This window comes from Penaeus vannamei, chromosome 23, assembly GCF_042767895.1.
Source record: "Penaeus vannamei isolate JL-2024 chromosome 23, ASM4276789v1, whole genome shotgun sequence".
Lineage (NCBI taxonomy): Eukaryota > Metazoa > Arthropoda > Malacostraca > Decapoda > Penaeidae > Penaeus > Penaeus vannamei.
The window spans coordinates 24,841,645-24,853,952 of NC_091571.1; the positions used below are offsets into that span (position 1 = coordinate 24,841,645).

At 38.0% G+C, this 12,308-nt stretch overlaps 1 protein-coding gene across 4 annotated transcripts in view; it reads right to left on the reverse strand.

The window, feature by feature from the left end:
- LOC113828081 (NKAP family protein CG6066) overlaps nucleotides 1-5,145 on the reverse strand; it is an 11,434-nt gene extending 6,289 nt beyond the window's left edge. Inside the window, exons 1-2 of one of the 4 annotated variants that reach the window (XM_070137795.1) lie at nucleotides 5,093-5,145; nucleotides 1-77 (exon numbers count right to left, since the gene is read on the reverse strand). The exon at nucleotides 1-77 is cut by the window's left edge and continues 841 nt beyond it. In XM_070137795.1, the coding sequence (XP_069993896.1) occupies nucleotides 1-72 (72 nt within the window). In that variant the 5' untranslated portion in view covers nucleotides 73-77; nucleotides 5,093-5,145. The other 3 variants (XM_070137794.1, XM_027381021.2, XM_070137793.1) reach the window with 3 other exon arrangements.
- Between the last annotated feature and the right edge of the window lie 7,163 nt (nucleotides 5,146-12,308).

Sequence of the window (12,308 nt, forward strand, 5' to 3'; positions counted from 1 at the left end):
AGATTTGTGACTGCTCTTCTCTCGTCTGTCTGGGCTTGAGTTTTCTTCTTCACTGCTGCTGTGTCTACCCATTATGCCTGTAATAAAAAATTTGAAAAATAAATAATTAAACAGAAAAAGATATGTCTTTGAGAAATAAATGTCTTAGATATCTTAGGTCATATAGCCCTATGGTAAAGAATTGTGATAGAAAGGGTAAAGAGGAGTTAAAGATTAGGATAAAATGTGTCAGATGTTAAAGATATGAGAAAGTGTTATAGGATAGTATGGTATTGAAAAGGGAAAAGAGGGGAGTAAATGAACTAGAGCAGAGATTAGCAGAAAGGGGAGGGTTAATGGGGTAGGACAATTGAGTGAATTACAGTGTATCTGTCACTGGGGAAGGTATAGGAACAATGTTTAAGGAAAACAGACATGGCTGTTGGAAAGGTTGGAGATGCATCCAGGGAGATGGGGGGTGGGGAGTGGGGGGTATTAATGTCAAAGATTAGAAAGTGTGGCAACAAAAAGGGAAAAAAAGGGAAGTAAATGAGATTGAGCATGGATTAGTAAAATGGGAAAGGTTAAGGGGGTAGAGCAATTGAATGAATTGCAGTGTACTGACTGAGGAAGGAATAGGGACATTGTTCATGGAAATCAGAGGTAGCTGTTGGAGAAGTAGGAGGAGAAGAATCTGGGGGATGAGAGGGGGGACTGGGAAAGGCAGTGAGGTATCAGGAAGAATGTCTGGAGAGGAGGGGTTTGGAGACTGACACTGTTGTGATAGAGGGGATTCATGTGAGTGATATGGTGGGGTATGTTTGGAGGGTATAAGATAAAGGGTGGTGTAGGGAACTTGAGGAGGAGGAGCAGGAGGAAGATAGATACCTGCAAATACTTTATATGTAGGAGAAGGAACAGAGGAATTGGGGGATGGATGAGGGAGGGGAGTGTTCCCTTGGGTCATCTTTAAGAAGTTTTGGATGTCTTCAAGAGTTTCTGGAGGGAGTTAGGTGAAGAGGACTGAGAAACAAAGGTTCTCTTGTGAGGAGGAGAAGCAGAGATAGATACCTAAGGAGCAGAAGAAGAAAAAGGTGTAGGAGAGGATGTAGTAGGAGAGCGTGAAGGGGAATGTTTAGGTTGCCTGGTGCAACAAATAAAGTAAGGAGAAGGGGTAGGTATCGGGGAAAACAGAGGTGACTGTTGGAGAAGTAGGAGAAGAATCCAAGCGATGAGAAAGGGGAATTTGGGAAGGTAGAAGAATGTCAGGAGGGGAGGGTTCTGGAGAAGGACACTGTTGCGATAGAAGGGATTCATGTAGGTATTCTAGTGGGAACGGTAGAGACGGTATTGGAGGAAGGGGGTGGAAGGAACTTGAGGAGGAGGAGGAGGATGGATATCTGCAAATACTTTAAATGTAGGAGTAGGAACAGAGGGACTGGGGGGTGGATGAGGGAGCGAAGTGTTCCCTTGGGTTGTCTTTAGGAAGTTTTGGATGTCTACAAGAGTTTCTGAGGGGGAGTTGGGTGAAGAGGACTAAGAAGTAAAGGTTTTCTTATGAGGAGGAGAAGCAGATATATATATCTGAGAAGCAGAAGAAGAGGAAGATGTAGGAGAGGATATGGTAGATGAGGATGGAGTGGAACATTTAGGTTGCCTGGTGCGACAAATACAGTGAGGAGGAGGGGTAGGTATCAGGGAAGTGGTAGAGACTGGAGTATCTGGATTTAGACTGGAAAACAAATTTGACTGGTAGATAAGGTGAGTAGGCATAGGATGGTTTAGGGTATAGGGAAGAGATACTGGGGGAGATGCAAAAATATCTTACGAGGATGGTAAAGGAGTCGAGCGAAGGACTGTTTTGGAGTAAGTTGAGAGAGAAAAACCTTGTTGTTATGCTTCTTGTCTGGCCTCACGTAGAGTGAGTCCTAATTTGAATCTGAGGGCTGCTACCTAACTTTCTAGTTTATAGGCAGGGCAACTCCTATAAAATATATAATGGGAGTCTCCACAACTGGCACATGGACGTGACTGAGCAGGGCAATTTAAACAGTCATGACCAGGTTGGGCACATAGAGGGCAGTGGGCTGTGGAGTGACAGTGTTTGGCTGGGTGGCTAAAACTCCAATACTTCTGACATTGACGAGGAAGGGGTCGATATGGTCGGACATGGTAGGACAATCCACCGACATAACTTCATGGGGTAGGTCATGTCTATGGAAGCTAATTTTGGCAATACTGACATGGGACTTATGCTGGCCTCTGGGAGGAATAGTGTAACACTGTACTGCCACAGCACCATAATCAGCAAGGCAGGTAAGTAGGTAATTTTCACAGTCTGACCAGTCTTTGTTGTAGATAAAACAAGAATTTGGGGGGATAGAAACAGTTCCAGTACAAGTATTAAGAAAGGGGTGAGATTTGGAAGGAATGGATTTGCCAGTGAGGTCAGATAGGGTAGATAGTGCATGAGCTTGGGATTCAGATTCAGAATTGATCCCCTTGGCTGGGCCAAAGAAAGTACTCAAAAGGTTTGTACAGGTTGTGGTAGTAGAAAGACGAGGGCGAGAGGAAGGGAGGGTGATGTGGAAAGGAGTAGTTCTGTGGGGAGGAGGACAATATGAATGAAGAGTAGTAAAAAGGGAAGAGGCTGTAGACATTGAATTAGACTGTGCAGTAGGAGATGGAGAGAAGAATGTTGGGATAGAGGAAAGGGTGCTTTCTGGAGGTTGAGTAATAACCTGGGTGGGAGTTTTGGAATGGACAGAGTTGTCAGTAAGCGCCATGGAGAGGATATTAGTATCAGTGGTTGGAGCCATGGTCAAAGTACGGGCAAGGATCAGATAAACATCAAAGTCAAATTTAGATAGGTTAGATGATGAAGAGGCAAGCCTTAACCCACTTGATGGGTGTCTCACTTATGAGACACCCAGAAAAAAAAATTCCTGATATGTCCTGCCAGTGTGATGCTATATCAGGGCTCACACTCCGACTCAGCAGCGGGCTGCGGCCGGCACACGAACAGAATCTGGGCCAGCTTCAAAATATACCGGCGATAATGGGTTAATGCCCCTATTAAGGATAATCTTCATTATTGGCCATGGTGAGCCTGAATAAAATTGGGGACAGAAATGGTCTACCCCAAATAAGGGGTAAGGGCTAGACAATCAAACAAGGGAATACCGTGCCCTTGGCTCCTGGAGCCCGTTCATGACTAACACAAAGCCAGCTTTATATCCTTTCAGCACAGCTCTCACACCTTAGGAATGGGATAGCAGAAGGGGATGACGAAGATATGGAAGAGGAGAGGGGAGAAGAAAAGACCAAGCAAAATTAGCTGAGGCGTGGGCTGAGGCTCAAAGTAGGGGTGATCCCCTACACTGGATCTCAGTCTCCATCTCCTAAGCCCTCCCATGACAACAACGAGCAAGGTATTGGGAGGGGCAGACACAAATGGTAACACCACAAATAAAAGAAAGTGATCATGGAAAGTGCTGCTCATAGTCTAAGTCCACTCAGTGCTTTTGAGTTTCAGCTCAATCTTGGTATGCATACTGAGGTGAAAACAATATTTCCCTGGTGGAGTTCAGACATGTGTGAGGACACTAATTCTATGCTCAAAATCCCGTCCCTGCCCTGGGTGTGTTACAGAATACTGAATTACTCATCATTATTGTTATTGCACAGGGTCAAACACTTTCTAGGCTTAAAACAATCTATTATCAACTTGATACAGTTTTCAAACAACAAATACAAGCCCTGGAAATTGGCAAAAATGCTTAGAAAAAGAGAGAGAGAGAGAGAGAGAGAGAGATGATGAAATTGCAAAGGGGAGACAAAGAGTCTTCATACTGCACACTAGTGTTCATGTGGGATGGGCTTACAGGCCACACAACCAGTAGAGTTGCTACTGAAACAAGCCTACTACTCAAATTTTGGGACATATGTGGGCTGAGAGGCATCCAGACCCAATAGGTTAATTGAAGTCCCGACAAACTTGGTTAACCAACCTCGACCATGTAGATTCAATAACAATAACATATAACAATATTATATGAATAATATTGTTGAATGATGGGGGCTGTGCCCCCTGCAACCCTCCAATAGGGGTCTGCTGCCCCCCAAACCCTGTACAGAAAAAAGAATCCTCCTTGTATTTATGGCAGGAGAAAGCGTACAACCACCATACGGGAACAGCATTGCCAAGTCTGTCCAATGCTCTCTCCTGCCTTGAATAAGTGGAGGATTCTTTGTTTTCCTGGGTAGAGGTTTTTCATATTGCATCCCTGGTACCTTCCATGCCCTCCCCTGCTATTGGGGCAAAGCTTGTCACAAATGAGGGGGTTGGGGGTGTTCCGTGTAATAAAACCTACATATTTGCATTATAGATGGTGAAAGGAATCCAACGATCCCAATATCCTTACAATCTGTTAGGAGGACGTATTAGAAAAAATTACCTACACTTTAAAACTTCCCTGCTGACTCTTCCTTGACTCTATCTTGTCTGAGTATGCACAGTAAATGTTGATCTGTCTTCATATGTGTGACATTCATGTAATTCATAACCGGGGGCTAAACCCAATACCAAATCCATTGGATACAGAAACAAACTTTTGAACAAATTAATCATTAATAATCGCGTAAATGAAATTTACCCCGAATGACGACCTTGGATAGTTAATATATATATTGTCAATAGACTACCAGATCTAGTCCGTATGTAACTCGACTGCTTTATGTTTTACAGGCACATGCTCTTATGATTCCAGTAAATTAGCTTACAGAAATCCTCACTGTTGTTGCACTTCCCAAAGACTGCCACAACTACCATAATATGTATACATCAAGGAATGCTTATACACCCTAAGAGGACCTTGATATTACCTGCACGTACATACACCCGCCATAAATAGGGGAAAAATCGAAAAAAAAATAATCACTCGCGTTAGGACGAGCAGAGTAAACACATAATAACACACACAGCGACACACTACGGATATATATATTACTATCTTGGTTTATATACGTTTACCGAAAATTTTGTTTTATTTATATACGCCTCTGGAATATGTTTTGAAATACAAAAACTTCTGCAATATTTTCAGGTGTTTACATTGCTTCAGGAAAATATTCTTAGATTCGTAGTCCTTTATCGTCAAAGAAACGTTCTCGGGCGAAATTTTAAATCCCAAGATATTTTCTTTTGCACTTACTTTTTTTTTACTGAGAATTTTCAATCTTTTAACGATAAATGAATGAAGATGTAGGAACAGCTTCTGGGGATGATGTTAAGATGTTGACATTTTTTGTATTTTTCTGTTCAGTGAACGAGGTAATTCTGGAAAAAAATAAATGTCTATAATATATCATTTATACGTTTAGAGTTACACATTGAGACTACAATGATCTATTACTCATCTGAGCAAAAATTATCAATTGCTTATTGCCCTCAAATAATTGTTCTAAAGGGTTTCTATGATGCAGGAAGAGAGTTCTAATATCGCCAGTTAAGTAAAAAGTAAAAAGACAATAATTCACTAATATCGCTTCTTGTGTTTGGAGTAGAAAAAATATATATAATAATATCATAAAATGCAAATGTGCATTAGTTTAACCCGGAATGATTGCAGATATCTTTGCCACGTAAACATATATGAATAATAATTAAGAAGGAATGTATTATTCCAATTTATTTACTCTGTTTTTAATGAACTAGTTAATTTGCATGAATCAACGACACTACAAGTACCCAATTCCATTGAAAATGAAAGTAGTCAAGCGCGTTCCATTCCACTCGCTCGCCTTGTAACTCAACAGGAACGCAATTCGCGCTTTGGAAATTACCTTTAACACCAAAGACTTCACCCGAAGTCAATAGTTACTTCCTTTCTAACTCTCTAAATTACCTTAAATTACAAAATAGCGACTTTGTAACACGTGTAAGCTACTGTCAAGTCACAGAAAATGGCAGACGACGTCACCGGACCGCACTGGAAGGGTGAGCCTGAGAGCTTCCGTGTTAAAAAGGAAAAAAAAATCTCCATTATCTCTATCATTAGTCACTCGAAATGGCTCTAGGTAGGTGGTTAAATAACTACTCGAACCTATGGCATGAGTTAGAGGGTTGGTATTACGGTGAGTTAATGGGAAATACGTGTTTTTATGCTTGTGATTGGAGTGATTGATAAGCAGTTGGTGGAGAAACACAAGTGTGGGATCTCAGGACAGGTGTTTGTATGTGGTTATTTCGTGATGTTTTTGGATCGATACATTTTTTTAAAAGTTATGTCATTGGGATTCTGTACTAAAATATACTTTAGATATTCAGACATGCAAATTGTGAAAGGTAGTTCTGGAATTTTAGTGTTCGGGAAAGGGTGTCAAGAATGCGAGGATTTCAGACATTTTAACATGAATTTTGATGTACCATATTTGTTGCAGTTAATGTGGGAATAACCTGTTAAAAAGAACCTCAAAGAATTATTTAATGCAATGCATGATTATATAGGTTTAGAAAGTATCCCATAAAGGCCATATTTTTTATTAGTTAAAATTCAAAGGTTTTTGCAAAAAGTGTGGAATTTATTGCAAGAATTCTTATATCCCTATATTGACCTTGAAGAATATTTTGTATTGCTTGCTGGTCTGTAATTATTACTGATTTAGTTTTTGTGTTTGCATAAATCACCCTGTGTTTGGGATTTTTCCTTGGGAGTAAGGTGTAGTAAAAAAAATGATTTCTTGTGATATTGTGATTTCAAGATGCCATGTTCTGCAACCATATTTTGCCATCACACTTATTAAGTTTAAAGTTTCAGTTGAGTTACTAATTTGTAATAACTTGATTCCATATCATAGAATCAGATAAATGCATATTTATTTGTGATGTTTAGTGTTCAGACTAATTACATGGTTTGTGGAATACTGTTACTAACTTATATAAGACTTGACACCTTACTGTCAAGTCAGTTATTTTGCTGTATACTTGCTGATTACTTGTACTATCCACCATTGCTCTTTTTAAAATTATCACAAAGCTCTGTCCTTACATGCTAAGGATAATTGCAAACATATGATGCCAGGTCAGGTCCCGTTAAAATGATTTTTTTTTTTTTTTTTTTGACAAAATGATAATTTTCTTTAGGGTATGAACACACTCACCAGATGCTAAATTCCTAGCTCCAAATCACAAAATCAGTTCCCACAGTCTAAGTTGTGACTGCAGATTATTTCTTGTACTGTTGATAACTTTTTGTCCTCGATAAGAATATCAGGTTATTTTACCATTGATGATATTTGGGACTTCCCAGACAGTATTTATATCATCAGTTTTATTCTCGTGTAACAAGAACGAATCTGATAATCATTTCCTTAGCAGTTACAGCCAACAGTCTAGATGTGTTAAATCCCAATTGCAAAGGAGGGAATGAAGTATATCAGGGGAATTTTGGGTAAAACAGGCTGAAATAAGAAGAATAGAGAATAACAATGTATAAAATCAGCAAAAGAAAATGCTTAGTATTGGCAATTGAAACTCTAATATGTGTCTGCCATCTTTGCAAGTCTGTGGACTGACAGGTTAACTTTCAAAAAAGCGTATGGGAAGCCAACTCATCTTTTGGTAAAATCTACGGGAATTTACACCACCCAATACGTCCTGACCAATAAAGCAACCTAATCCCATATCACAAACTTTATTCAGCAATCAAAGTTGCCATGACTTGGTTTCTAGTCACTTTTAATGGCAATTTGGGGCACTTTATGGGTTCACATATGAAGCTGTGATAGTTACTAAGGTCTATTTCTTCTGCATAGCCACTATATTGTTTTACAAAGGACCTGGAATCGATGCAACACTGAAAATGAAACATTCCTCACCAGTGATATGTCAAGGAATGGTGAACACATGGTCTTAAAAGTCCTGGTCGAAAGTGCAAAAGCACATTAGGTATTTGTAAAGAATAGGGTAAAACTATCAAAACACATGAAGACTGTGTATTAGAAGTAAAGGAATGCATAAAATACATGAATTAGGAAAAGCAGACTTTGAAATGTACAAAATTGTATTCACAAGCACATAGCAGTATGTGAATTTGTTGAAGGATAGCAGGAATGAGTTAAGTGGTCATAGTATTATTTACATTTGTGATATAGCATGGTGAAGAACCTAGAAAAAGATAGCTCAGTCCACTCCCTTCTATGTCATGTATTTCTTTTATTTTTGATTTGCGCACCTTATGCCAAAGATGAAAAGTGTCTTAGGTTGTGTTAAGTTAATAATTCCATACACTATTTTTACTGTAACCCTGATTGTTATCTGCTGCAAATTTAACGAAAAGCATCTTCAGTTTACCCTAGCTTAGTGTATGTGCCGTAAACACTAACCGCCAAAATGTTTGGATTTTTAGTTTCACAGGCATCCTACCAATTAATTATTGTTTCTTGTTTCAGTTATTCATGGTGTAATATGCATCTAAGCAAAATACTGCAATTGTTTATAAAATCCTTATTACTCAGGCCGCACCTGGGGATCTACAAACACTGCTGTGTGAATAAATAACTTTCCTAGCTCAAGAGCTTCATCCCCTAGATACCACCCTATCTTTATATTTCCCTATCAAAAGCTGTGCCCCCAAACCCCCACCCCCCACCCTTTTTTCATTATTTCTTATATTATTCTTTGCTTGCACAGATCATTTCATGCATTCTGTTCTTTATGTCAGGGTCATTAGATTTTCGTCTTTTTGGGGTCATTTTATAAATGTATACTGCAGTATTATGTATTGCACAACTTTCTTATCAACTTCTGAAGGAAATATTTTTTATTGTTCAGTCCATTAATGGCAAGGTTTTTCTTGTACCATATTGCTATGTGAAATTGAAACTAAAACCAAATTTTTATGTAGTGGATATGTTGATTGTGACAAGCATATAATTGGAAGATCATACATTAATTTTGTACATATGAAGAAAATATGAATATGAGGACTTAGATGGTTATTGAATGTTGATTTTTAGGATATGGTAAAGAGAATATATAATCATGTATGGAGGATTGTAATATCTTGCTATCTGAAATACAAGTGTTCTTAAGGGGACCGTCCCTAAGAGAGGGGGGGGAGGGGGTTAAATTGAGATAGTTAGCGTATAGTATAGGTACATGGATGAGGAAACTACCAAACGAGTATTAACCGCCTGCTATGGCTCGTTGTCTTGCAGCCGGCGTGCGAGTCCCTCAGCACCCAGAGAGGTACGTCGCTAATGAGCGCCCAGGTACACCTATGTGGACTTTTGCTTGCGGCAATCGTGCATAAGGCATTTAATTATGACATTGTGCATAGATATGAGTTCGTGAATGTTCAAGAAACACTTTTATACCAATATCAGGGAAAAATTATATCACCGTGATTTATGACGAAATATTTTGTGAAATATATCTAAAAAAAAAAAAAATGTTTTGTGTCCTTTTACACACGAAATATGCTTTGATCGAGACTCCCTGGTAATATGTTTTAGTTTACGAGGTAATATATACGTATATCACATACGAAGCACTAATGTTTAAAAATTGCCTTATAAGGAAGGATTGAAATATTTCCGTTACATTTCGCTGAACATTCGGTACATCACAGCAGGGGGTAATTTGAATTGATTTGAAATTGGTAGTTACCGTTGTAAAGACCAATTCAATACGAATGTTACCTAAATGTTAGATTTTAAAACTTCGGATGTATAAGCGAGATACAGATTATTTCATGTTGAAGATGATAGTACTCAGTAATACCTGCTCTGAAATAAATACTATATGGAATTTTGAGCTCGGTTGTATGCGTAGTCTTTGTCTGGCGTTCAAAAAGCTATCGCATCCGTTTCGTGTGTTCCCGATAAAAATGAATGTTTAGACGTTACCGCAAGTCTTAGGCACCATAAATTGGCAAATATCCCACAACACCTAGGCGTCTGCATGATTTTATGCACTTCTTAGTAAAGATAATGGGTGCAAATGGCTAATCATAAACTATACACTTGTTCTCCTTTGCAATCTGTTAATATTGACAATTATCAAAGAAAATGGTATGAGAGGGATAACTAATATATTTTATTATTTAGATATGAAAGTCAATGTAGGCCTACTAAATTATGATGATTAATCTTTTTAACTTTATGTGCGTGCGTTCACGTACATATGATCCTCCTCGAAAATTATAAACACCCAGTGACCATCTCCCCCTCCCCCCCCCTGTGTGAGGCATGGGAAATATTCAACGACTTTCGTAAGTTCTCGAATTCAATGTACTAAATTCATATGCTTTTGAAATTCTCAAAATTGAACCACCATGTTGTATTCATGCCAGGACTTTATAATTAGAATGATTTTGTACTAATGTTGCCATCCACAGTTCCCCATTTCTTCAAAAAAAAAAAAAAAAAAATAAAAAAAAATAAAGATAAAATGGAAAATAAAAAAATATATTTTTTTTTGAAAAAAGGTTTTTATCTGGTTTAGATTAGTTGTCTCTATGGTAAAATGCATTTATTAAGCTTTTCACATGAAAATATCAACTCTTATGAACAACGAAAAAAAAAAAAGAAAAAAAGTTACATACCTTTACAGAATAGCGTCCCTATTGAACATGAAAATTCCTATTGACTTGGTAATCATTGCATTGCAAAGTACACTAAATAAGCATTTTTTTGATATATGATATCATTAGATTCAGAGAAAAATAACAGAGATAATGAACTTTGGCAAGGGGCCAAATACAAAACGCTGTAGCTCTGTCATTTTTTTAGGAATCTTCGGTACATCCCAACTCACGTAATTTTCATGCGATCCAAATGCAGTTTGTTGTTTTCACTAGAGCCTCGGCGTCCCAAGGCCATGTAAAAGGCCGACTTTTGAATTTTTGCCTTCGTCAAAAAATAATATTTTAATGCTGAAAAAGAATTAAAAAGTAGTTTTTATGTCAAGCTGTCCCCCGCCAAAAAAAAAAAGGAAATTCAAAATTCGGCCTTTTACATGGCCATAGGCTATAGTTGATCTAACACTAGTATTTTGGGGGGAATATTCTGTAAAGAGCTCTGATAGTTGGGATGTACCGAAGACATACCAAAAAAAACAGCGATTTTTTTCAACTTTTTGGGGGGTGCCCCCCCCCCCCCCAATGGGGGAGCAAAGTTAAAATTTATATATATAACAGAGCGCAATTCTTTACTCTATAGCATGCAAAAAGAATCAATCAATTATCTCTAACCGATATTTTTTTATGATATATATAGTAGGGAAAGGTGGCCATTTCAGGGACGGTCCCCTTAAAGCTGTTTAGGACTGCCCAGAAATATTTTTCAGTCCATTGTTGTTACTTAAAATCTGCCCAGTAGGGGATAATGCCATGACGGCATATGCATTCATCACTCATAGGCAAACTATTAATTATTTCGTGTTTCAACACTGACATCTTTGTTTCAGACACAATTAAGACTATAATTATTTTTGTCATTGCATAAGTGAGAAAAAATAAATCCATATATTGGTGCAATTATGTGCATTAAGTACTATTTAGACCATGCTAGTTGTAGGTCAGTCTTGTAATTGTTTATTCAGATCATCATCCATTTCACAAGGTATAATTTCAGTTTACCCCTAACCGATGGGTGGCATGTACATTCATGCCATGCTATTGTGGACCGAAAAACGGATGCCATTGTATCATGCCCATTCCTGCGCCATTGGCTTTTTGGACGGAGTTTGTTTTCTCCGATGGTAGCAGCTTCATTTATATGGTAAAGATTTTAGGCAAACTGCCGAATGCGCCGGGCGCAAACGGAAAACTGCTGATGTGCGCCAACAATCCCATTACTACATCCACTTGCCAAATATTTTTACCTGTCGGCACTGGGCTAAATCAACTTGCATATAATAGCCAAATCGGATCTAGAGATACAGTTATATAGTCTGGAATTGCTAGATAGTAAAGAAGAAAAAAAAAAAAAGCCTTATTAAACTGGTAGTAGATCATACTGTTAAACAGACAGCTTTATTCTTGTTGTGAGAGGCTCTTTAAAATTATGCAAAAATTGCAATATGAATTGTGTGTTATGTAATATAACTCTACCTTGCTGTATTTTTTTGTGATTTCACTTTCTAAACAAAGTCAGGTTTGTAAATGATTTGTTACTTACAGTTATTTTAATTTAACCTGTTGTTAGATATTTAACCCTTCAATTATGAAATACAGCAAGTATCCTACTCTATATTTGGACAAAATGAATGAACCACAACATGATTTACCTGAAAAGTGTTTGAATTATATATATTAGAGATCTCC